The sequence below is a fragment of the Neodiprion fabricii genome, chromosome 2 (genome assembly GCF_021155785.1).
Source record: "Neodiprion fabricii isolate iyNeoFabr1 chromosome 2, iyNeoFabr1.1, whole genome shotgun sequence".
Lineage (NCBI taxonomy): Eukaryota > Metazoa > Arthropoda > Insecta > Hymenoptera > Diprionidae > Neodiprion > Neodiprion fabricii.
The window spans coordinates 14,336,650-14,364,267 of NC_060240.1; the positions used below are offsets into that span (position 1 = coordinate 14,336,650).

The window sequence follows — 27,618 nt, forward strand, 5'->3', positions numbered from 1 at the left end:
ATTTTGAGTTTGGGGGTTGGGATTTTAATACAGAAGACCCTGTGAAATAATTAAATAAGATTTGCATTATACAAAGCAATAAGTTACATAAATCCTTACAGACAATTGATCGTCTTATATTTATATAATAATAACCACATATTTATCATTTATACAATCGTTTAAAGTGAACTTAGTGATTAGCTTATTGAACGTTATCATCGTCTACGACGGTTGAATTGATTATACATCTCTAAATCATGTCGTAGAAAATGAAAATATTACAGGATTCCACAGTTTGGCTGATTGGCATTAAGTATTTAAGCCTCCTGACGCAGACGTTGTATGCCAGCACGCTGGTCAAATTGTGTAAAACATAAAACGATTGTTATGAGCCCGTTTGGGTATAAAATACTTCCAAGTAGGTGTGAGATGACGAGTTGTCGAAATAATTGGAAGACATTTGGCAATTATGACATTTAACAGCGTTATAGCAACACACGCGTACAAAAGCGAGAGGAACAAAAGTCTTCGATGCAAGCAATACGACACTCGATTTCCTTGATTTACCACACTTCGATAAGGATAGTGTGGTATGATCAGTGTTACAGACTTTTAGATTGTACATGTCGGAGTACAGCTCAGGTAATCGTAAACGTATTTCAGCTTGCTTTTTTATTTACTTAGTTTTTTGTTTGATTTTATTATTCACTAAGAATAGTAAAAATAACGCTCTAATAGTTGCATTCATCACTTCTGTCTTCGCAATCACACAGCAATAGTACATAATCAATTCTATACGGTCTCTAATTAATACATGTTACTTTATATTTCGCCAAAGTTGAGAATGCGACATACCGTTATATTCTTTTGAGACAGTTTCTCATCATTCCATTTGCATTCTTGATAACCGCCTCTGTGGGGAGGGACCTCGTCTAATCGTTCATGCAAATCTTGTTCGTCCCGATCGTACTTCTATTTCTCTTCCTCATTGATCAGCTTCAGTTTACATTTTGTAATTATCGCTTTTTTAATTGCGTTGAAAACTCGTTCAATCACTGAAAAATACATCAGATTAATAGATATTACTTGAAAGAAGAGTTTTTCATTCAGTTAGAAATAGGCGACAAGTTCACTTCGAATAAACAACACTGCCTTGCCACTGACCTGTCGCTATTATCGGTTGTCGCCTCCTCGCTGCAGTCAAGGTCTAATTCACCTTGAATTGCGCTTTGGAGGTCGTCGATCCTTTGAAGAGCCAGACGCAAATCGTCGCGGGCAACTTTGGTCTCAGCCTCAGCTGCCTCCAAAGTCTTTTCAAGGTCGCGTCGAGCTCTCATGGTCTCGTGTTCCCGGGCAACGGCGGAACTTGCCTCATCGCGGGATTCCCTGAGGGAGCGTTGCAGCCTCCTCGCCGCGTCCTGCGCCGTTTGTTCCTTCGTGCGTAGAAGAGCTGCTTCGGTCTGCAGTTTATCCACGTTTTCCTTTAGTCTGGCGATCTGGGTCTGCAAAAGGAAAGAGATGAGCATTCATAACGCAGATGGACCACGAGTAGTTTTCGCTGTAGATGAAAATGAACCCTGACCTCCAATCGTGCTCTGGTAGTTTGCTCCAACTCCAGCTTACTTTCAAGCTCCTTTGTGCGGAACTCTAACCTTCGAGTTGCTAGGCTGTTTGCTGTTGGGTCACCAAGCTGTTCCACGGACTCGAGACGCTGCGAAAGTTCAGTTAGTTGATCTTTGAGTGACGATCTTTCGGCTTCTAAGGCTACCACTTGCGCCTGAGAATCTTGGAGTTGCGCCTGCTCGGCGGAAACCTGTTGCACCACTGCTCGATACTTCTTCAGAACCTGAGGGTACACCGATATTATTAAATACGTAAAGAGGACCCTGGAAGCATGATTTATGACTTGAAAAGAACCTTGAACCAAATCCTATGGGAGTTGAGCCCCGTTTCTACAATATTGTAATGCATACTAGTGGGTAGTGTATGGTGTGTATATTATTAATACGCGTTAAATCTCTTTTTTATTTGAAACTGGGATATTGTGTACATTCTCTAACGGCCATTTGCTACCTGGATTATGCTAAACACCAAGAAAAATATCTGAAGCCACCAACTGAACACATAGAAAGAATTTTTGTGATGTTTGACACCTCCGATGAAGCGCCTGTTTTTTATGAACTTTAATTAACTACATCTTATAACGGACCCATGTTCGTACGTTAAAATGTTTTCTTCTTATACTCGGCTAGTACCATACACTGCTATATAAACCATTTATGTACATCAGAGGCCCAGTTTCGGACAATGTTCAAGGAAAGGGACTACAAAGATGTTTACCAACCTCTGCCAGTTCTTCCTCGTTTTCCTCCAACTGAGACCGTAACTCCGCTCGTTCCCTAGAGGCAACATTAGCTCGCTCGTCAGCTTCCGAGCGAAGGCGAGATGCTTCTTCAAGAGCAGCTTGGGTTTCGTTAAGTTCAAGTTCCAACGCCTGTTTTGCCTTGATGGCAACCGCCCGAGCGCATTCAGCGTCTTCCAGCTGATTTTTCAGCTGTCGAAGCGCAGCCTTGCCAGCAGAATCGCCTTTGGTTCGTTCCAACATGGTCTGCGCGTCACGTAGCAGCGCCCTTGTCCTTTTCAGGTCCCTCTTCAGTCTACATTAGAAGAATAGAAAATGATCGGTTAGTTATTTGAGCCGCAGAAGTTTTTAACTTCAACAGCAATCCTGAAATGGATGAAAATTGAACCGACCTTTGCATGTTTTCAGCGTCTGTAGCGCGGTCTGTTCTATCCTGTTCTTCGAAAGCTACCAACCGACGTTCCAGGTCGTGTTTTTCTCGAAGAAGAATAGTCCGCTCTTCGTGTTCCGTCTCCAGTTGTGCCTCGAGAGCTTTGAGTTTTTTATGCGCATTGCCGCGCACTTCTTCCAGCTCCTCATCTCTCTGCTGCATTTCCTTCCGCATTTCTTTTCTCTGCTGTTCAATACTCATTTCTAGTCTCAGTTTTGCTTGTTCCAAAAGTTGTACTTGTCCAGCAAAGTCGTCCAACTCCTCTTCTTGGTCCTTAGTCTTCTTTTCCAGTTCGTGTTTCGCCTTTTTCAGCTGAGCAACTTCCTCCTCGGTCTTTCCGCCGAAAGTCAGATCCTCCAACTCCTGTGTAAGACTGTGCAGTCGTTCCTCTTTCAGTTCAATCTCTAGCCTGGCGTCCTGTTATCACAACATGTACTTGTAATATGTTAAAATTTACGAGATTTCGATGTCCTTAACTATTGTTTCTGAAAGTTGACTTACACTCAAGTTTTGTTCAATGGTGAATTTCTCAGCAATCGCCAGTTCTTTTTCCCTGGTAATTCGTTCTCGTAGTGTTTTCTCTTGTCTGAGATCATCCATCAGATTTTGTGTCTCAGAATCAAATCTGGTATAGAAAAACAGACGTTACACTGACATGGTGCACGTTACGGATACTGGTAATACCTTCGAGGCAAAAGTGATATATTTCTCTTATCGAAAGCTGGATTCAATCCAGTAACTAATAACGAACAGACACAGACCATCACGGATGCCAATGTAATTATTTACCGGTAGTGATGGTACTGTGGCGCTTGGATGAAAGCCAAACACTTGTTAGATCTGATGAATTGAGAAACTGACCAATGTAAATCATGCACATAATGGAAATAATCAACTCTGCCGTAAAACGAAATTGCAGAGTGTTCCATTTCTAAATTTACTATCGGAGCTTTCGAAAGACTACCTACTATGTATAGAACGGAAAACGTTTCCACTCACTTGCGTTGTTTCTTTTCCAAAAGATTATTTCTCGCCGTTTGTTCCTCGAGCAGCAAACGCAAGTCGTGCATTTCTCCGTTCAGCTTTTGCACTCGGCGTTTCCATTGACCAACGACCTGTCGTTGTTCCTCAACCTCCTCGTAGGCATCCGCCAACTAAAGAAGATTATGATGAAGGTTTTAGTTTAGTATTTTTAAATTGAAATATATTTCAAGTGGTACGCTGTAGTGTCTGATTCCAAGACGTGGTATAGGTGCTGGTAAAAATAACCGTACCGCAAGGGAGTGGTACCTGATTTTTAATAACAACTATGACGCTCACCTTCTTCTCGAGTTGTTTCTTGAGGCCAACCAGCTGCTCGAGGTCGTCTTCGTGTTGCTGAGCCATCTTCCGCTTGGTAAATTCAAGTTCCCTGACGGCATGTTCGTACCTCTGCTTGTAGACACCTCCTTCGTCGCCGTCCTCACCGTCGGATGCAACTCCGTTAAGATCGGCAGCTCTTGCGTACAACAGTTCCATTTCCAGTCGCTCGGTTGTTTGCTGGAGGTTTTTATTCTCCTGGGTAACATCCTGGAGCTCACGTTCCAGCCTGAGACGCTCCGATGTCTCGGCGTCGATTCGTTCGGCAGCAAGGGTCGAGGTCGAGTGTTCCTCGGCGAAGTCAGCGGTGATTTCGCTCAACTGGAAAAGAAAATGGACAGAGACCATTCGGTCAAATATCACTATCGTAGAACTCGGCCAATTCCCCTAAGCTCTCGCGAGTTCTTAAAAAGTAATTTATGCTTTACTCGCTACCTCGTCACCGTCGCATTCCGACAGCGTTCTGTCCTCAGACAATCGAGACAGAGTACCCGAGGGACTTTTCGCGACGCTGTTGCTTCTACTGAAGTACTGAAAACCCTTTATCATGATATTGGTCGCACTGCGGCTTCGGCCTAAGGGACGATGCTTGTCGTTGTGAGGTAGGCTGGTCAAGGATCCAAACTCCGTCGCTTCATCCTTGTGCCCCAAGCTCTTCCACTCGTCCATCACGTGATCCGTCCGCTGAAGGAACTCCGAAATCCTTGAGGACAGAAAAGAAGAAGCGGTGGCGGGCTCTAGATGTGCAGCGGTCGGCCGAAAGGATTGGCGAACCTTCTGCTTCTCGATACCTAGGACAAAATTGAGACTGGCATCGAAAACGACCGGCGCCTGTTCCTTGTCTTGCAGTTCGTCGAGATTCATGGGCATAGACTCCTGGGGGAACGTTCTTCTGGGAATCGGTGACGTTCCCGAATGTGAACTGACCGAGCCAACGGACGGTGACCTTGTTGACCGGGAAAGAACCGGAGTAATTGATCTGCAGCTTTTCGAACCGATTGATAAGCATGGTGATGGGCTTCTGCTGATAATTTTTGTCGATGCGTTTGGTTTTATTATAGCAATTTTGTTCAACGGTCTTTGTTGAAACGAATTCGGAGGAAGGGGCGGCCTTCGCGAATGATTACCGACGATCCCAGCAGCGAGATCACTAGTCATCGACTTTCTGATCGGCATCTGTTGTCTCCTCGCTGCATTGTAGCCGCACCCATTTTCCACGAAACACGAACCCATCGGCGATGGTATGGGTCCAGCATACATAGTAGGCGCTAGAGGCATTTCTAAATCTCTCAATTGGAGATTTTTTATTCAAAGAGAAAGCCGAGGAGTGCCCGTCAGCCGCATCATGCCCGTATAGGTCTGACAGATGTATCGAGACGTCCGACCGTTGTTTCAAGTACTTTTTGTCACGTACTATGATACAAGACAAGATGGTGCATTGTCCGCATAATTGTAAGACCTCTGTGTGAGCCTATTGTTGAGAATTTCCTGTCACTCGCACTGACTACATCGTCGCACTGTTACAACGATGTTGTAAAACAATTTCTCTGAATGAAACGTCGCATGAATCAACACTTCCTTTGCTTTAAACCTTACATCCAACATGTACTATTCACTCCGTCTTGTTCTATGTAATTCGCACTCATCACGCATTAGCTAGGGTGCTATATTGAAACGGAGAACGAACTGGTTACGTTACGTGATACTGAATTCTTTGAGCTGGTCCGATTCGCAGATTTTAGATGAACTTCGGTTGCGTAATACTGACATTCGGTAACCGGGATACTTTTGAATAGCTCGAAGAACCGGCCGACCGAAGAGGTGGATTGCAACTGCCGTTTGCCTTCGACCCCCAGAGGTGTACTGTTAGCAAAACGTTCGTGGAAACGGAGGTGGTGGAGGAGGTGGTCACCTCTGAGTTATTCTGAGAAAAGGCAGACGGAATTGGCCATTGGCCAACTACTGGCTGTCCCTCTTCTCCGGGGTGGAAGGGTTGGAGAAGATGCATTTAAGCAAAACACGATTGAGGAGAGAGAATCGAGTTAACGACGCGTAGCAATCAGCAGAGATCGCTGATTAATTAGGAGTTTGTTCCTATTTTACAGAATCGCTAGCAATCAAAGAATATTAACTGCCGGTATCCGCGCACGTATTTTTCTACATTTCACTTCGAGGAAAAAACGTTCTGCTAGACGCTTATTACATTTCTTGTCGAATAACAACCATCGAGAAAATTCGGCCCAACAAATTAGCATTTCGAATCTGGGACTCAGGAGCCAAGAATATTCTTACACGCTTGTCGAATCTGTTTACTGATGCGCATACGGCCTCAATCGGTTGCTGCAACGGCTCATCAAAGGAGTGAGAAACATGATCGTAAACTATAATTCGCTTCTGAAAATATGGATACTTTCCTGTTTCTAAAGGATGGGTGTCAAATTATACTTGAGAAACATCAACCGAACCTGACATCCCTTTGAAGCTCACCTTCAAGGGGTTCCTTTCATTTATGATGAAGCATCCGACAGTCTTGATTATGTAAGCTATCGGGAAGTAAGCTCATTTCACGAGTTTAATAATATGAACTGAATCATTAGGGGTCAGGCAGAAGATCCTCTATCGTCCATCTATTCGTTCATCCGGCTGCAACTCGAGGTCTCTTGTTCTTATTGAATCTGTCCACTGCCAATCCAACGTCCGATGGTTTATGTGCAGCAGGTGTGCGAATCCCATGAGCCGTCACCTTTTACTAACAGGAGACAGCGAGACGAGGTCGACGAACTAGTCGTTCAATTCCGGGTACTCTTGTCCTCTTCTCAGGATAGACCGATGTTTTTGTTCACTTTCAGCCCTTTTTTGGTTACTCTTTTGAGGAGGTAAAGAGTTTAGCCGATTCATCCTCCACGTGGATGTTCATCGAGAATGGAATTCGACGTTTTCCAAGTATCCGATTAACCATCCAACCAATGTTATCATCGCGGAGAACGTCGTCTTCAACTGACAATAGCAAGCCGTCTCAAGTAGACCTTATAAAAGTTACGGACGGTTTGTATCCATTTACTATTCGTCGTATAAAAGCTTTTTCCGTCTCTTTCCCGCTCTTGCGATCTCGTACATTTCGTATTCAAAGCCACAAATAAGATCCACGTAATTAAATGCTCGTTTGATTGCTAAGTGCAAACCTGTCTTCACCGGGTAGACTCGTCACATTATGAAACACGCAACGAATTTCGTTCTCATCTGATCTTCACATGCAATCCTACAGATTTGGCAACTTACGTATTCGGCACTAGAAAACATCCAGATCATCGTCGAAATACCAAATGGCAAAAAAAAAAAAAAAAAAAAATGCGCGATATGCGTATCGACGGGTTAATAATATACGAAAAAACTCTCGGTATTTTATTATTCCAACTCTCACATGAACGTTAACTGAACGTCGGACACTTCGAACCTCACGACTGACGATCGGGAGACCGTCCAAGAATTCTGTGCATTGTGATTCCAGCATCTATTCACGCCTTCAATTACACGGATTCAAAAGATTTAATTGGAACGCACAAAAGCCTCGCTACGTGTCGGCTAATTCAAGTTTATTATAACAGGTTTTGACTATAGATTGTCGTCAACCTACTTATATACTGATAAAAAATGATACATATGTAGGTACGTATTTTTCTTTAGACTCACCTTATTTTCCAATTTGTCGTTGTCGTGCTTCAGGTGATTTCGCTCTTGTTCCAGCCTTTCAACCTTGGCCCTCAGGACCTCGAGTTCTTCCTGCAAACCAATCAAATTGATGTGAGCAAAGCACTTTTTCTACCTCCCAAATCTTTACGGGGTAATTTGGCATTCAAATACAGTTTTGAATATGTAAACGTGAAAACTACAGTTACTACAGAACGTTTGAAGAACCAACGACTTACCGTTCTTGCCTTGAGCTGATCTTCGGTGCGGTGAACATTGAGGAGTGGTGCTACTTTAACGTAGAGACGCCACCAGGGCCATTCTCGTACAGACATCAACTTCCTCACGTTTCTTTGTATACACCGCACTGCCATGTCTTGCAACTGTTACATAAAAGTGTTTTACATTTGCAATAAGATTTCCAATAGTCGGAAAAAGTTGACGTTAATCATTTTTATGGTTCTTGATCATGGTATTCGGCATAATTGCAAAGTCAGTTAACGGCTTCGACGCTTACCTTCAAGGTGTTGAGCTTACGACGTGCAAGATATCCGCGGCATCTTGCTTGCAGCAAGATTACGTGACCGGTTAACTTCTCATCCCTCTGAGACTCGAGTTGTTCCAACGCTCCAGAGCGGAAAAATATCTGTCAACGGAAATGGACACGCGTCCAATTTAACTAGATAACGACACTTCGCTTGATGCGAGATAAAAGCGATACAGTTACAACGTGTGGCTTGATATTATTATGCCAGTATTCTTATTTATACCAACGTGTTAATATACCTGCAGCATGAATACAAAGGCATCTCTTATGATTATTTACATTTAAATGAATGCTAAGCAATAAACGAAATAACAACGGATGAGCATTGGGAGGAAATCAAGACCCTAACTTGTTGAAAATTTCATTGCAATTTATAATAATACTCGCTGTCCACGGTCAACGGCCGAGGGAAATCTTGGCAAAAGTTAAAGTTGACTGTAAACAAGATGAATGCGGTGTGATCTGTCAACGAATTTGGCGGTCAGAAGGATCGAGCGATCCAAACTTCTATTAGCATGATTTAAAAGAATAAAAGTAATTCAATAGCTCGTTATCTGAAAATATCAAGATCAGCGTGAGGAGGAAAAAGAAGAGAAAGGAAGGTAAGAAAATGAGAAAGATTAGCTTGACTGCGCGTGAATTAATTCCACAACCAAGCGCCCACTACCTGAGTACGGTAGCGTGTAGTTTTAATGGTGACCTGTTGTCTTTCGGCCAACGGTATAATCGGCGAGGCAGGCGACATCTTTTTCGTAGCCGCAGTCTTCCAGCTTTCGCTCTCGCTGGAGCTCCTTGGGCTTTGCGACTTTGCATCTTCCCAGCTTTCGATGCTGCTGGCCCCGCTGGATATGGACAAACTTTTTCTAGCCGATTTCTTTTCCGCGGTGGGAATGAAGCGCTGTACTATCGGGGTGGCGTTAAAAACCTCGATGGTTCTTTCGAGGCTGGTGTCAAGGTCCTGGATAATACCCTTTAAGAAATCTTCGCTCTTGTTGAATTTCTTCAATTCTTCGTTGCGGTCCTTCCATTCCGCGTCGTTCTCGTTGCTCATGTGGCCGCTGTCTTCGGAACAATTGTCGTCGGACATGTATCCGTTTTTGTCCTTCTTCGACATGTCCTTGTTGTTCTCATCAGCGGCTGGGCTAGCTGCCACAGACCCTTCTTTATTCCATTCGTTGGTAACAATGATATCCTTTGCCCCAGGTGACTGCTGAACAACTTCAGTGGTATTTTTACAGTTGAAGAAGTTTACGAGGTGCTCGATGTCCTTCACCCTCTTCGCGCCATTTACTCTCTTCGCTTCAAGGAGCGCATCCGTTGCCACGGGTACCGGAGGTGGTTTCTTCGACAAGTTCACGGTGTTCGTGTTGATTCTTGGTTTCGGTGACGGTTTGTTTTTTGTCATCGGAGATTCCGACATTTCTTGTGACTTTTTAATCTGGTTCTCCCAGTTCCGGCGTATTTCCTGGATGTTTGTCTCTGGCTCGCCACGACGAAGAAGACTCTCGTGACTTTTCGCGAAACCACGGCTTCTCTCCAATGTTTCTTGACTACGAGACAAATTCTCCTTGCTCCGTGCAAGCTCTTCTCTGCTTCTGTTCAAGTTATCACGACTCCGCGAGAGGACCTGTTTACTCTTAGCAAGATTCGCCCGGCAAGTTTCTAGGTCTATCTTCAAATCTCTCTTGACGCTTTTCGAGCTTTTGTTATCATTGTCCTCGTCTAGCTCAGCCATCAACTGTTTGACACGTTTTTCCAGGTCCACGGAATCGTGAACCTCTAACGGTACGGATTTGGTGCGCAGCAGTTCCTTCTTCGCCGGGACATTTTTGTCGTTCGGAGTTTGCTCCTTGAGACTATCGATCCTCTCCAACAACGCACCTTGGCCCTTGAGATTTTCGTAAATGGGTAAATTTTTCGTTGGGCTTGGCAAGTTCGTCCGGCAGTTCTGATAAATTGGGTCGACTCGCTTGACCGCGGCATCTTGACAGTTCTGGTAAATGTGCTCGTCAACGGATCGGTCCAGCTCGTCGCAGTCTTCGACCTTCTTGGATGTACTGACCTCTGCGTTACGATCTACTCGCGATAGATCGACCAGAGAACAATTGGCCGCAGTTGGTGTGCTAAGATGTTGCGTGAATAGTGGTATTCGGCTGGGTCGCAGTCCCGACACGGATTTCGCTCTGGACATTTTCCCTGAGCCAGCGGCGCACGGAACGCTCCACAGGCTGGTGGTACGATTCAGGATTCCCCTGTTTTCGTTTTTCCCAGCACTTCCAATTGCGTTGCTTTTGCTTCCTTCATGGATGCTATGTCTGTTTTTCGAAGGTGTATTTTGCTGCTGGGTAGAGTCTACAGGAACGTTCCACAGGCTGGTGGATCGGTTGAGACCTTTTCTTTGAAGAGCGTCCGGCTTTTTCGGAAGTAAACCTTTCTTCAAAAGTGCTCTGTCCTCCAGTATGGTGCACGAATTTTCCTTCTCTTTTTTGTTGGTCTTATTTTTCGGCTCGCTCTTCATCGGGCTTAGGGACAGGCTGCTTCGACTTAGTCTGCTTAGACTTGGACGCGGTTTTCCAGATACGTTTGAGCGTACCGCCGGAACTGGATTACCGGCTGAATTGTTTGTTGCCAAACCGGTGTCGCTTCCCGATATTTGTATCACGGTCACGTTTGGCGCGGCCGACTTCGCCGATGAAGTCGAGCAACGCGCACTTTTGTTTGTAACGGCACCTGCAGGTGATGATCTATTGTTTGGAGGCCCGTTGATACTATGCCGCTTACTCGCCGTGTTACCAACGCCATTTTTATCCTGTCGTTGTGTTTGCGAATTCGTTACGGGTAATGAAATCTGCTTCGCAATGTTCGACGTGCTTCTGGCTTTAGCCAGACGCTGAGGTCCAGATGGAGACCAATTTGGATTGTTGTAAAATTTCTGAAGACCGACACCATTCGTCGACTTTGGTATGCAAACGCCCTTCGCCGAAGCCATGATTACCGTTACACTCAATCACACGCGATGAACACAGAGAGTTTTTCTTTCAAAGATTGCGGTAATCAGATCGAATTTCGTGGATTATTCACCGGCCACTATCATCGGACACTCATTCGATACTTAAGCTTGCATCGAGCTAAGCCAGCGTCGTTGCACGCTGATTCCACGATTTATCAAAGGTCTACGACTTTCCTCTCAAACAACAAACGTCCACTGAATGAGACGCTTCGCGGTCAAGCTTGTGTGTTGCCTCAATATAATACATCAGCAGCACTCCGGACGAGTGTTGGTTAGATAGCGTCAAGTCACGGAAACCTCTTGTAAGCAGCTAGCTTTATCTAGTCTACAATTGGACCCTCGTATAGGACGGTCAGCAAGTTGCAGCCCCGATGCTCCAAGTGTTTTCAATGGTACGAAGACATGACCATCGATTTTGATGGATCCACATTAACACACCGGAAAACAACAGCAACCAACCTTCGCTGTTAATAATCTAATCCTTCAATCTATGAAGGAGTCTATAAGACGGTTGATTGAAACTCAGTGGCTAACGCGAGTCGATCGTTTACCGTTACAGTCGGCTGGCTTATTGCCTGACTCGATATTGAGGTTGTTATTACACTATTTTCAATAACAGTCTTAATACCGCTTTTCACAATCGCGATTAATGACACGTGGACACAGTTTGATCGTTACTTCCGTAACGTCGCGACAGTTCACGACTGTTGAGGGCAGGCAAGTTTTCAACTGTAACTCATTTTTTTGAAATCCATAATCAATCTTCGGCCGGGATTCTATCACTGAGACAAACTGGCATGGCGGTCGAAGCAGCAGAGGATCCGCGACATTGCAGCTCGCGGCACCAACTCGGACTGAGTCCAGGAAGAGCGCTCTTGGATCTCGGATACCGAGAGCTAGTCAGTCAGGTGCGCCCCCCTGTCTTTCATGCACCTTCCCCACCTCGCGCACCTGGCCAAAGCAGAACCAACACAATTGGTAACCTCTCGTCCACGCGACCGGTTACTCCGACTCTGCCGTAGCTGTCTCCAGCCGCAGTTCCATGGCTCCGTCCTCCAAGAAAGCTACTGATTTCTAGCCAAGTCGGAGGAGGTCAAGATCCATTCGAAGGCGATGTCGATAAATCCTTGCTAATTAACTAATTGGTGCAAAATTTGGCACGTATGAAAATTTCCCAATATTGCGATTAGAAAAGTTACTCATCATTTTCATCGATTGCTTAAACTTGTCAGGTTTCCATTATATCATTCCGTTCTTGGATCGTAATGACCATTTACAGTGAGGCAACAATGTGGAAAAAATTATCTCAAGTCTAGTCTAGGATCTAGACGAAGGGAAGCGGAAGTGAAGTCGGAATAGAGACTGCAGAAGATGTAAGAAGATGAGAAAAAGTTATACTGGCTTGTGGTGAAGGCGGGGGAAACGGGACGGAGAGAGAGAGAAAGGGAGAGAAGAGAGAGATTGATTAAGGGATAGAGAAGTAAAAGAGGAAATAGAATAAAATCTCTGCCTCATAGGAATCACCGGCAGATGGTAAGCGTGTAACCCTGCGCAATGCGATTCCATCGCAGTAATTATATAGGTAAACAAGGTTTGCTTATATTATATGGATACAGATATGGAATGAAAATTTGAACAAAGCGACGTTATTCATTAAACGGCGGTAGTGATAATAAAGTTAAAAGATATGAAAATGGCCACGCAGACAATTACGTGGCTGTTTTTTCTTCTTCTCTTCATCTCGACACGAAGGCGTATAGAAATATACCGCGTGAAGGAGGAGGAGGAGGAGGAAGAGGAGCCCCCCCCCCAGTGAAAGTGGTCACAAGGCGCGGCCAAGACATTGAAATATATCCCAAGTGGAACAGTTTTATTGCATGTGGTTCCAACCGTTGGGTAGGTATATATTTTATGTGAGTATGCGGGTATGAGCAAAGCATCTCTCGTTATTTCGCTGCTCTCTCTTCCTCGATCGCGCCAAGATCGCGAAATATAAATTTCGAATCGGTGCGCGAGGCAATCCATGAAAACAGTTTGGGGGGGGGGGGGGGGGGGCGATGAGGAAAAAAACAGTTTTATACTGTGATTCGATTGGTCAATTTCAAAACGTGTTTACATTCGGTCGATATCACACTCGGTAATGACGACATGACAGCATTTTGGTTGTGAAATGAGTAAATGGTGTGAAAAGAAGTTCGAGTAACATTCTGTAATGAATTGATGGATTATTGTTCCTCAGAAATACGCATCACTATCTTCTCACAGGCAATTGTACGGAGGTCAGTAAAGAAATATGGCAGTACATAATATATTTGAAACTTCGACAGAATGTCACAATTGTTGCCACAAGTGTTGTGCGTAATGTGTCGTTTGACTACGTAAGTACATACAAGCGGAGTATAAGATCGGCATGCAAAGCTCGCTAAATTCATCGTGTAAACCGGTTTCAAGTAACCGGCAAAAAGCTAATAGCATCTTATTACATCGAATGTATAGATGCGCGATTGAGGTAACTGCGGATTGAAGAGAAAAAAAACGACAAGTAGGCGTAAGAATTCAAGTATGTAGTATCTAGTATCAAGTCGGTAGACTTTCGGAGAAACTGATCGAATCACTTCACTCTCGATATTGGAAGCGACGGATCTCTTAATACTGAATCGTCGACTTAGGCACTGTAAAAAATGTGATGTTCAGTGATTGGAAATTTTTATGGTCAATTCAAAGATAAAATGATCGGTCGAAATTTTGAAACTCGTTTGAACTTCTTCACCCTCTATTCCTTTATCTTTTAGGTCTCATTTGAACCCTCCGGATCCTTATAGCTCTGCAGTTTGACTTAATAGATCCCCGAATCTGCGGAATTCAAGAAAAGAAAACCTAAAGAATTAATTTAAATCTAATACAGAAATATTGTAACTAAGGCTTCCGATGGTCAAATAAGTCCCAATCTCGGCTCTCATTAGAATCTGAAACATCGGAATCGATACTTTTGGCGTAGTTTTGATATTCAAATGAGGTTTTGTTAGCTCGTGATTTCTCTATTTAAGAACGTTTCATATAACATAAGCCTCGATAACCTTGAAATTTTCTTAATATCCTAAATCTCGTCTCGGGTATCAGATAGTTTCAGATTTATACCTGCGAAATTATAAGTCCGTTACATAGGTCTGCACCAAAATTTTGTCACAGAGTGGAGAGTGAGTTCACTGTAGAAAGAAATCGATTTGGTTTTTGGCACGAACTTTGCAGAGAGCACGGTAAATGCCAAATTTAGAAAAAAACGATATCGTAGCAGCCTTCGCGAGATGAAAATGGTCATCTTCTCTCCTTGGAGGGAAAAATCTCTTTCTCTTCGTCGCGTCGCCTGGTGTGGGTAACATTCTCTTCGGCGAACGTGAGCCTGCTGAGCAAACAGGCGAGGGTCGCGGACTGCTGTAGGTACTGGTACTAATCCAAAGACGGGGCCGAGGGTTTTGCCTGCGTTAAACTCCGGGTTCTTTGGCTCGGAACCTGCTCGAGATGTCGAGGATTGCAGCACCTGCTTGCCTACCTGGTTCGGCACCGGTTGTCCCGATTCCGCTCCATGCGCTGCCCTGCAGCATCTCAACGTGGTTCGAGTGAAGACCCGACGCTGCCGACTATTTATATAACCCACGCCTGAATCCAGCCTCAGCTTGTTGCGCAAGAAAGCGAACGCCTGCCTTCCGAGAGCAAGCGATGACTTATAATGACATCCTCAGATGTCTGCAATAATTCGTATTGTACGCTCCTCATAAATATATAATTCTTAGTAGAATTCGAATCTTGTGCTATGGATGGGCATAGGTATAGTTATACATAATCAATTAAATATCAGCAATCTAGACATGACACCGAATGATCGTTAACCTCGATTATCCGATATTAGTGCCGTTGAATGGTCAGTGTAAATGGAATGTTTTTCGACATGATCGTAAAGATGTATTTAACCTTCGAGAAGAGGAAAATATATGAAATCATAGTTCGTGGAGTTTCAATAGATATGTAATACACATCCAACACTTAACTGTCAGTAATGATGTACTGGCATAACACCGTTCACTGAAAAAATTTGTACTGATTCGGATTTTAGTAATGGAATTCTGAGATGTTGAATTATACAGTAACAAATAAGCCTCGAGGAATCAATAGGTGCTGTAATATACGACTGCGCTTTAATAGGTTTTCAGGAACTATTAATAGACGACTTCCGTTTCGGACAGTGTTGGCACGATTACGTACAGAGCTATAAAGATTCACGCGGTTGCGAAATGAAGCGGCGAATTAAAACTGCCTAAGGAACAAAGAGGAAGAAACTGGAGAGTAGCATAAGGAAAATGTGACAGATGTCACGAGTAAAGCGGAAGACAGAAGTAGATGACTTACAGGAAAGTCTCGTGAGTAGCATAGCTAATGATTTTAGTCGTTAGCAGGGTCTTCCAAGAGATGGATAAACATGATTGAGAAACAGCTCGTCGTTGGAGACATTTAGACTGCAGTCCACACGATAAGACATAGAATGAAGAAATGAAAACGGTTATCGTAAAGAGAAATTGTCGGTTATAGTACAGAATTTAATCATAAAGGTATCGAAGTTTTTCCTCAGCATGAATCGTTACGGTAACGTAACTAATTGCAACCTTGTAGAATATAAACATCGCTCGAGAGTACAAGAGATATATGTACGGAGTTTTACTGGCAACAAAGTGGGCAAATTTTTTACCGCCCCAAATTTGACAGGGTAATCAGGCCGTTTCAACGAGCGGTAATTAGCGACCTGCATGACGAAACAGCGAACACCGAAGAGTCGATAGCTGACCTGGAATGAATATCAGCACTCGTAGTTTTCTCGAGGAAAACTGATTGGCAAGTGAACCAGTAAATCATTCTACTTCGAGTGGGGTGGTTTTTGTCGTTTTTTTTTTTTTTTTTAAACATAACTCGATATTTCCGATTTGATTTTCACTTTGCCGTACAGAAAACATGACAAGTATTGCGGTATTTGTTCATAATGTCAGTAATTCGAGAGCTGGATGAATCTAAAATTTGTAAAAATATGTTAAAAATTGAAACCATGCCCTTCTTCAAACCTTTGTATGTGGTTCTATTGATGTTAAAGATTTGAACTTTAGCTAGTTTTAAAGTGCTTGAAGTGCGTGTTCACGTAATATTTATCAAGATCAATACCAATGAAGAATTTCATTTATTATGAACAATTACAATTAAAAAATTTTGAAAAAACGTGAGCATGTTCGTAGATCAATTTTCTACTAAACTGTGATGTTAAGAAATGCAACTACGACATGGAGTTGATGGTTTTTTTGAATTATTTTACATCAGTGTTCCATTTTGAAACTTATCAACATAGTGTAGGATATTGACTAATGAATATGCTGATACTTTTGAAAATAAAATCAAATTTTTGGCCCCTGCTAGCAGCAACAAATATTGGATGAGAATGTACTTCAAGAATTTTGAAACTATACGGCATGAAGTATGAGAGGAACTAAAAGTATAACGGTTTGAAAAGGGCACGTTTCTAGTTTTCTGCGTGTTTTCAAAAATTTCAATGTCGCCCAATCTTATAATTATTGATATATGAGGGACCAATACCGAAATAAATTTCTCGTTTTACCGCGCACACAACCCCGAAATGAAGTTACAATCTTCTTGATAAGTGTGATGCTTCAAAGGTACCCGTTTCACGTGAAACTACTTCATAATCCTGGAGCAAAGAAGAATCGATCAAGTTGTCGATGGACGCTTGACCCTAGCGACCTCTTCTCGCTCTGATAAATTCCCGACGCTATCTACGAAGACCCGCGACACCCTGGAGAGACTCTCGAGGCGCCAACAAGCCTCGGGAATCACGTTTTGCTTCGCCGCTCCGCGGTATCTATCATCCAGAAAGTACTCTGTACTTTGCTTGCAAGACCAACCCAGATGCAGGAAACCTCCCAGAGATGCAATTACGTACCCCAGCGTTTGTCCGCCGCTTTTACTAAGAATCAGCTCCCAGCCGATCGCCCGACCCTGAGGATTCTTTATTACCACTGTAGCACAAATCACAGGTCTTATTTTCATACGCTATTCGCTAAATTCGTACTTTGTAGGCAAAAACAGAGATGCGGTTCCACTGACGATTCTACTATTGGATTCGCAGTTGCGAACGCCTCGGTTTTCGGGGGTTCGTAGCGGGAACAACTGGAACTTGACAACAAAAATTATCATTTAAGACACAAGGATACTAACAATAAGACGAATCCAGAATTTTTGAATTTCATGAACGTATTACGACAACCGCGAACCCGTTTTTCTTGTTCTCAAAGTATTCTCACGACATGGCGACAAGCAGAATCAGTAAAGGATGGGTTTTGATGATTGGAAAAGAGGCAAAGATACACGCGATCGTGTTTCGAAGTATAATCACTGGGTTTCTTATTGGTCCGTAACTTTTTCGACGGAAGAGCGAATGATTTAGCTGACAAGTCGGGTGGAAAGAGGTCAGGAGAGTAGGGCCGCAATCAAGTCACCGGGCAAAACCATGCAATTTATTGCCATGGTGGTCTGACGGTTTTTGCAACAACGAAACACGGTGATTTAAAACCCCTGTCGAGGTCGAGGATGCGGCTCGCTTAGAAACTTTGTTCACGGCGAGCTGCGGACGTCCGATAAATTAGAGATGCGAGTTTGCGAGTCGATGCGGTGAGGAGCAAATTTCTTTCACAGGCAAGTCAGTCGAATCTGAAACTGACCGACCCCCTCCTCGACTCTCGGCAAAAAAAATTCCGACCACATACAGTCTCGATAATTGGAAACTAAGGATACAAACTTCGTTATTCGGATCGAGACAAAAATGTATCGAGCATCGGCCTCAAGCTTGATTTACGATTAGTAGGAAGTTTCCATCGTATAATATAAGATTGACGGCTCACCTATGAAATCACAGTACATGTACAGAGTAGCTAACGGTCGTGTGGTGTAACGCGCATGCGCTAGAACTCTAGAACAAAAGGAGTTATCTTGTCAGGATAACCAACCGTCATAAGTTTAGATAGGAGGTCACCGCGATGTATATAACCTCAAAAAGTTTGACATTTCTGCAAAAATATTGAGGGCAACTGTAATAGATAAAACATTTTTGCTGTAGGTACTGTTTTTTAAGATCGAATCGGCAGATTAAGAATGTTTCTATTCGTAAAAATTATTAATCGGGAAACGAACGAAGTTGAGCACAACTGCCACCGACAGCTGTCAAAGTTTTTGAGGTTACATACATTATGGTAACCTGTCATCTAAACTTATGACAGTTTGTCAACCTGACAAAACAATTGCTTTCGCTTTGGTACTTTAGCGCATGCGCGTTACACTATTCGACCGTTAGCTACTCACTCTGTATAATATAAGTACGAGGATTATAATTTCAGCAAACTCTTCGCGCAGTAATAGCATCGAATCACAAGCCGCGGTGAAAGATGTTAACCGTCCAGTAATGTAATGTAAATCTAGTTTCTATTTAATAACAGGCAAGAAAGCATTTGCTCACCGGGCAATTATTATACATCCATCTCATTAATTAGTCAGGCAGCGATTTTTCCTGAGCTCTAGCCTACTTGAGCATCAGCGATATGATTGCGTCGGTACGTCATTCGAAAAGAAGGTGAGGATGGTCAGATCCGAGAGAAGTGTTGAGAAATAATTTGAAACTCGACATTCCTGGAAAGGAGGACTGAAATATTTGTCGGTGTAAGTGCTCGACAAGTTTCAGGCATGCCCGACTAAAGATTGTCCGAATTCTACGGTTTGGTGCAAGCAGTCAAGCTTATCGCCGATACCTTATAGTTCGAACGTTGCCGATGGAGAAGAAAAAGGATTTTTTTCTTTTTTCGACCACCGAAACACTTGGAGATTTCATTAACGACCGTAAATTATTTTCGATACTTCTAACACTATTTGGAAGCGCTTTACGGTCCACTTCCTGCGGGTACTCGTTTTGCTCTCGTTTGGGTTTTGTCACCTCGTCCAGACCGAGATAAAGGCTTCAACTCGCCCCGTCACGGTACGCCAAGTTTTGGTCTACTTTGTTCAAAGATGGATCTCTTCTTGGTACCAAATGTACCGACGCGCAATCTCTTTTACATCACACTTTACAACTCAGCCGATGGAATGTCACTTCCTGCGCCGGAAATAAGCTGCGCAAAGTGATGAATCTTGACAGTGCAAGAAGCTGAAAAGCAGTTTGACTTGAAAAACGATGACAGTAAAAATTTTTCTCACAAGATTCTTGAGACGAAAAGAACTAAAATATGGGGCTATTCATCAACGTTTGTTCAATTTTTTAGGGTAAAGATTTCGATATGGCTGTAATTTTGATATGTCGTAGTACTACATACTAATTGCGGAACATGAAAATCCTCAATTCGAGATATGAATTAAACCCTTGTCAAAAAATTTGTAGGAGTTCCTGTAGGCAAAAAACAAGTATGACTCAATCTGTTTTTTGCGCCAAAAAACAAAAGAAAACAAAGTTCGGAGTGTATCCTGATATTCTTAGAGTGCGAAGAAAATGTGATCATATATTTAAATCGGTGTTAATATTATGATGATTGGTGGAAAATCTCGTGCAGTGAGGTACATAATAGTCACTGAGTGATGTAAAGAAGCTCTGTATAAACCAAACGATGTAAGTAATTGATTAGAAAGTTGAAATGCCCTGCAGTTGAACGTCCAGCAGTCGTGAAGAACGAGTTTTAAAACGTTAATCGCAGAATTTCTGTATTGATTTTAAAATGATTTTTTTTGCCATAGAATACATTACAGTATAATCAATATAATTAGATATGGAATTTCGAGAAAGTGCGGCAAATATCGGTTTTATGTTATACCCGCCGGTCTCACAGCATGATTTTACTGGTAGAACTGGTTTTTTCGAAAGTTTGTTTCGGAAAATTTTTCACCGTAACGTGAATATCTGGTACCTTAAAGTCCCAGAAACCTATATTCATTGTTTATCCACCAATCGTCACTTCCCCAAGACGCACGTGGTCCAGCTCTAAAACTACCTACCGATGTCTTTTCTGCGCAGAGTAAACGCAGCCAATGATAGTTCACACATCTGAGAAGCGCCCCGTGTTTGTTCAGCTGCAATTTACGCTGTTCTTTCGTAATCACGGTAACCGCAACTGCACACCGAACGCATATAGAACTCACTTATTGAATGTATACAAAACTCTTTTAACCGTTACTCACGGTTAAACCTGATTTTCAATAGTCTCCGCCTTTGAATACAAGAAGAACACTCGTCTTCTTCACGAAATGATATTATACTGGAATGAAAATAGGGCAATAATTACTCAAGTAAAATTAGCCGATTGCCTGGCGATTTGCGGATTGTAAACCTGTAGCTTTTTATCTATGTATAATGAAACAAGTAACGGTTCAAGGTTGAACCTTTTTTTTTATTGCACAGCCGAATCACCTCGAATTACGTAAATATTTCACGAATTCCAAGCGACCGTGACGTTCGAATTTTCCAACGTTACAATAGTTCTTTAAACGTAGGGTATCAAGGTGTGTAATAGAAAATTGGGACACGTGCTTGAAGAGTTCTGCATTTGCGAAAATAAATTTCATATGCAAAGGATTCATTTTTGAGGTTGACAATAAAGCGTCAAAGCGACGTCGAGAAGACTGTGAAAATGAGAAAGTAAGAAACTCGGTACCTTTTGAGCGCAGATACAGCTGAGTTCATTTGCATGTACAGCGTAAAGCACACGAGGCTGGCCAAAGACTACACAAAAGGTGATTTAACGCAGGCGGAAGAATTTCCTCCGAAACGTGCTACATCGTGTAGTACCAAGAGTTACTTTCAGAATTTAAGAAACACCTCGGAGCAGCATAATAAATAGATATTTTCGAAATCCCAAACGTTGCTAGTGGAGACGAAAGATCGTCGGTACTTGAAGATCGACACAAAAATATCTCGGGAACAAATTCCGTTTTGCACCAGCACGGCGGAGGCGTCGAACCGTGAACATCCGATCACGTGAATAAACGCTGAATGCATTTTGAAGGATCGAGCAGTCGAGTGAGGAAATTATTCGTTTTTTATAATTAATTGACCTTACGTATTGCCAGATACTGGATACTGCTAGACGACTCTTTAATCTCGAGAAGATCGTTACGTTAGATTCACAATAAATGGGCCGTTTTCCCTTCGCCGGATTATCTCACCAATCTTGAGGAAAAAATGTTGGTACAGTTTTACGACGAGATGATCGTACATCGACTATTTACCAAATTGTTAGCGATGTGAGCTATGAATATCTCTTTCAGAATACATATAAAAATGGAAAATAATGAAATTATAACAAAAAAATCTTAGATACCGATGCTTCAACTTCAAATTGCTTCAAAATGGTTAAAAAATCTCGTGGATTCGTTCGATATCAATTTACGATGGCTCATTTTGTTCAGAAGATTATTCGATTTAAGCTCCGTGAAATATTTCTGTTCTGGCATGTTAGCATCGATTATTATTTAATTTGTTGACATTGCACCGATATTGATTATAATCAACAAATAGCGACATTGAACCGACTATTGGAAAAAAAATCTACTTCAGTTACTAACATATTTGAATAAAACGAGCCATCGTACAGTGAAATTTAACGAATCTATTAGATTCATTGTCATTTCGAAGCGTTTTGAAATAAAACACTGATGTTTAAGCTTTTTTTTTTTATTATTGTTATTCCAGTTTTCTCTATTTTTGTATCTTTGACGAGATCACGAATATCTTGTAATAAAATGAATAGAAAGTATCGATTTTTTGCCAACTAACTTCCTAAAGAAGGTTTCACACCACCATCGAAAATGAAGCAAAAATTCCCGAAAAACTCTCACTGATTAATTTTAGTGAAAACAAGTTGAAGTTTAAGTTTCATGAATCGTAAGAAGTCCACTCAGGAGTAAATCCAATTGAAAACTAACTCTGTCACAGTCCAAAATCTCTTGATCATAAAAATACACGTAGTATTGAACGTTTTACAAGTTCAACACAAGTTCGCTGTAATTTTTGTCGGTAGTTTTTTACGCCATTTTTTAGTGATCGAGTTTGAGTCATTGACCTATTACTTGAATTGATTTTCAGAATCAAAAACATTGACTCCTTGGTTGGAGACATCTTTTGGCGTGTTAAGATTGAGGTTTTCTTTCCAACCGATCGAGTTAGAAGAGCAAGCGTATTTCATGGGTGAAGAATCTCCTGAAATACATTGACGGAACGCCCCAGAATTCTACCTTCTGAACCTGACCTACGTCCACTAGTACTGACAATTAATTAGGCGAGTAATTGAAGTTTATAGATTGAAATGGCTGGCACCAAATATGATTCCAGTAATAAATATGACGTTCAATCGAATCGAATTGACTATAAGGAGAGTAAGAAACGGTTTTATAACTCAACGTGTCCGACAAGAGTTATTCACCTCAGGCAAGAAAACATTTTAAACTCAAGGCACGTTCGCTTGGCCGCGTCCGCTTATCATTTATGGCGTCTAAGATCGGCTAAGAACGCGATTGAATTCCAATTTGAATAACTCGGATCGCTTGATTTGCAACGATCGTAATTATCGATCCGATCAGAACAATCGTCATTTTCGCACTATGTGCAATAAGTATTTAGCTGTTGGCGATTCGACAAGACGTTTTTACCGAGTTAAAAGAAATTCGATAATCGATCCATCCATTAGTTCGGATTTACACTATACGCTTGTTAATCGGGCCAACTTTTCATCGTCAACGTGAAAATTTTCTACATGACAAATTTGTTGTGTAAATGACTATAAACGCAGAGAAGTTTTTTAACGAGGTTAATTTCAAAGGAATCGGATAATCGATGACGCGATGACCGAGCAGCTAAGACGTTTGCCGTTTGCTTTTCGAGGAGGTCAAACATTCTCTTTGATGGAATAGAGGTCATCGCCTGCATGATATTGCAGGTTGGTATATGGGTGTACCTTTCTCCTGAGGTGCTGCCAGGCACCTGTTATTCAAACTATCCCCAGAGGCCCGGCTTTTATCGCACTCGACCTGACGCGACCCCAAACCGGAAGAATCGAGAAAGCGACGAGGATTCTGCAACGCGCCGCGGTGTTAAATGAAACGTTTTGCACGGCGCTGAATCGCATTCTCAACGACAACTAAGTTGACTGTTTCAATTGCGAGCTCTGTGATTAATCGATTGATTAATTGGAGAAACAACGAGTAGACAGGTGAAAAACTTCGTGAATTTTGGGAATTTATATCCCAACAAGAAATTATTCAATTCGATCACGGCTTCTTGTATACGAAAGTATATAGATCTGGCTTTACGTAAATTTTTTTTTTTTCACTAGAATTTCATTAGTTCTAGAGATACGAATCCGCATAATTAACTCACTGTTTCGACCATTTACTCATAGATGTAATTCCTAGATCGATAGGATCGATGATTCGGATAATTTTAGAAACGATTAGGTAATTGAAAGTATCGAATTAATCGATTATTGGAAACTTGAACTGCCTAGTAAATTCGTCGACCGATAAAGTAATTGACAAGACGATTAAAAGACTCATCGATTAGTTGAACTACCCTAGTTTCAGCACTTCGAGAAATGATTCGAACGAATAAACGAGCCGACTCTGAGTCCTCGAACATAAATTTCGGAAGCCTGTAATAAATTTTCAAACGTCGACTCGAACAAAGCCGATTATCCGAATCTTGGACAGTGTAGGTATGGAAATCATCTATCACCTAGTCATAGCTGAGGAAAGCTGGGACACTGTTGGGTACGAATTGGCGTGATTACCGGCATCGTGAAGGCATTGCCAGCTGGACGAAATCCAGGCGGAAGTTCCGAAGACGCACGTTTACACTCTTAACGCTCATCATCCGCATCTTTCGATTCCTAAGATTTATGTAATTGCAAGTTTCAAGTTATGTTAAATTATGCAAAGCGTACGCGCGAGTAGACGAGAGGTTTGCCTGCCGATGCAGTCGCAGACACTTCAAAGTGTCGCGAACCCGGTTTCTCTTCCAATCCGTGACCCGAACACTTACGTCCCATTAATATAATTGAAAATTAGCATCTAATTAAAGCTGTTTCTTCACTGTCGCGGTTTTGCCTCTTTCCAAGAGTAATTTGTAACAAAAATGAAGTGTTTGTGTGTGTAAAGCGTCGCTGCATAATATTCATAGACTACGAAAATTATTGGCATGTATATCATTACAGAGCTCAGTTTCTAGGCGTTTGATCGGTACAGAATTATTAATATTCAGAAGATGGATGCTTAGCTGTAAAATGATCGATGACGATTTTGGCCGAGATTTGTAAACAACGTTAAATCAAAATAGACGAACGGTTACAAACTTCTCGAGAATTCCGGATGTCGTGAAACCGCTTCATGCCAGGTCAGGATCAAGTGATTTTACTCCATTACTTTTACGTTATCCATGACTGCAGTTGGTGAAGAGATGATGAAATTACAATTCGCGGTCATTGTCCGAGTTACGCGTAGAGTTATACCGTGTTTCCGCAAAGGCGACAATACGGGTCGAGAAAAGACGATAAAAGTGGGATGGTGAGCTTTGTTTATCTGGGTTAATGCAATGTAGGTTCAATCGAGTCATGGAGTGTCCTTTTCTTTTCCAACCATCCTGACGAGCTCAACTTTTCTGAGCTAATGGATTGCGCACAATCAATTCGTAAAAGTGATCAAGTCCTGTTTCGATTTATCGCCCTTGCACTGTGCCAGCTAATGAATGACAAACGCTAATCAAACACTCCTTCGAAATGAAGCATTGCTTACGAGTGCCGACGACTGACGATCAGACTTGAAAGTCACTGGTTTCGAGATATCGATGAAAGCCTTAACGATACTTGGTAAAATGCTTTCTGAACTCGTTTTGGCGTTAGGATTCCGCTTGGCTAGACCTGAATGGGCTGGGCAGGATTAGATTGCGGTATCCTGGATAGTGACAAAGCGATAACCGCGACCCAGTCTCGATGATATACGGAAAGCCTGTTTGTAGCGGAAATACCAGAATTGGCAAGACGTGGATGACACAGTCGCGAGTCTAGCACGCGCCTCGCGTCAGTGCAGACCGACGTTGAATGTTAACGCGGTTCTAAAAACGAGAGAAACGCAAATTTTTATTTATTTTTACCACGCGCCATCAGCGTCACCGAGGACAACGCCAACCACATCATTGCTAATCGGGAGAAAGGAAGATACGATCCAGGTAATAAGAGCGATCAACATTGCGGAAGAAACGTGTCACCTTCCATGTCGTGAATTTTGACAGGTGAAGAGTATTTCAATTCCAAATTTATCTACCTTCGCCAAGTCAGTTTCGCTAAATATGCACCACAATGTGAAGTAAAGGTCGTTCTACATACTTTCGAATAAAACAAATCTCAAGAAAATTGAATGATTGGTTGTCGGAACGTAAGTTCTCGAAATATATCCGCTTTTCAGCATTGCATTTGTATTCATTCCCTGAGGTGATCGTAAATTGTAAGATGTTTTATCTGCAAAACGACAGAGCGGTTAGAATTTTTTACTCTTTAGATAGTATAGGTTGCAAAGTTTTATACTGAATAACTTTACCAACAGTACCCATCAGAACTCATCGACTCGTTGACTCGAAGTGTTGACAATTGATAGAGAGATCGATCGATATTAGATAACCGTAAAAGGATTCTGAGTCGTTGCTATAGAACATTCTATAACTGTACGGCCTGTAGAAGGTGACGATTTCTATCGCGTTCCAATTAACCAAGTTACGAACTTTCGACCGTTTATGTCAGACGCATGCTTGATCCCAACAAATCACCGATCAAAAATAATAAATAATGATTCATTTTTTCGAATCGCATCGTGTACTGTGACATTGGTTCAGGAATTGTTAATCGACTGTTGAATTTTAGTATCCCAAACGGAAAAAGTGCCAACCGCCAAATCGGACAAGAGCTCGATAAAAGTCGGTCTTGGTATTGTGATTACTTATATATAATACAGCGCAGGGCACGAATTTTGGAAATTGGAACTGTCAGCCCAATTACCGACTATACATGACTGCAAAAGCACCGAGAGACTAAAAAGTGCTGGAATCGTTGCGTAGCTGCGGCTTTCACATGGCCCACATAGTAAAGACGCGAGCACTGCATCATTTTATGCGGAAAGTCGATTACGAGCGCATGCTTATTCCGTACATAAAGTTCGCTGGAGGAACGAATGATGAGATCGAAGTTTATGTCTGCCAAAACGGCGCTACGTAAACAAAAGCTACCGATATAAATTAATTTTTTAATCTTTGACCTCAATTTTTAGAATTGTAAAACAAATTTGATGATCAGTCAGGTCTCAAGTACCTAGACGATTGATTTTGTCTGTCAAATAATTTTGCAAACGGGTACGAATTGTACGTACCGTTAATTTATTTACATCCTCTTTTTCAGCGTAATGTGTGACTGACCGTTGAATGTATATGGCGGCTATTGAGAGGAGTTGAATTGAATTATTCGATGCTGAGAATATCGTTGTGCTTAACAGAGTAGACAATAATAATTCTTCAGCTTCCTTAGACGTAAAAGCGAGCTAGACGTGAAGTGGAAAATTCGCTTCATGGTAGTTGTTTGAATAAATCTCGACCGGCAATGGTACAAATAATAAGGGTCGGCTAGTTTTTCTCTGATTCGTAATACGGTTTAACGACTTTTATCTTCATCCTGAAATAAGGTTAGGAATTGCTCGAGGAGTTGGAATCTTTTGTATACATGCGACAGACATGGGCGACTGATTACGAGCAGTCCGTACTTGTGGATTATTGCCAGGTTGTCGTAGATTTACGTCTTCACTCTTGCCTAGGTATCCTAAATAACCCGCAATAAGATCCTTGAAGCATGATATCCAGCCCTCGGGATGCTGACCAGAACTCGTTTGATTCTACGCCGCCGCCTCGGAGGTTCGCAACATAATTCTTTTGCCCTTGTCAATGAAAACTTGTAATATTCGACAGCAAAATGACTCTACCAGTGTTTTTCATCGAAATATTACACGGGCAATTTAACATCAGGTAAATTCGCCTATATTTATGCAATTCTGTATATATGGTATCAAAATCCGCCTGCATTTATGCAGTTTTGGGTACATGCTTCCAGAATTCGCCTGCATTTATG

At 42.1% G+C, this 27,618-nt stretch overlaps 1 protein-coding gene across 6 annotated transcripts in view; it reads right to left on the reverse strand.

The window, feature by feature from the left end:
• Positions 1–47: 47 nt before the first annotated feature.
• The window catches only part of LOC124177004 (unconventional myosin-XVIIIa), an 85,140-nt gene continuing 57,569 nt past the window's right edge, over positions 48–27,618 (reverse strand). For 3 of the 6 annotated variants that reach the window (XM_046558992.1, XM_046558993.1, XM_046558996.1), the window contains 11 exons: positions 8,338–8,466; positions 8,060–8,203; positions 7,824–7,913; positions 4,095–4,454; positions 3,774–3,928; positions 3,276–3,399; positions 2,737–3,191; positions 2,327–2,639; positions 1,565–1,828; positions 1,147–1,484; positions 48–1,037 (listed from right to left, as the gene is read on the reverse strand). In XM_046558992.1, the coding sequence (XP_046414948.1) occupies positions 1,031–1,037; positions 1,147–1,484; positions 1,565–1,828; positions 2,327–2,639; positions 2,737–3,191; positions 3,276–3,399; positions 3,774–3,928; positions 4,095–4,454; positions 7,824–7,913; positions 8,060–8,203; positions 8,338–8,466 (2,379 nt within the window). In that variant the 3' untranslated portion in view covers positions 48–1,030. Of the gene's footprint in view, positions 1,038–1,146; positions 1,485–1,564; positions 1,829–2,326; positions 2,640–2,736; positions 3,192–3,275; positions 3,400–3,773; positions 3,929–4,094; positions 4,455–4,568; positions 6,019–7,823; positions 7,914–8,059; positions 8,204–8,337; positions 8,467–9,034; positions 12,233–27,618 lie in introns of those variants that run through there. The other 3 variants (XM_046558997.1, XM_046558995.1, XM_046558998.1) reach the window with 3 other exon arrangements.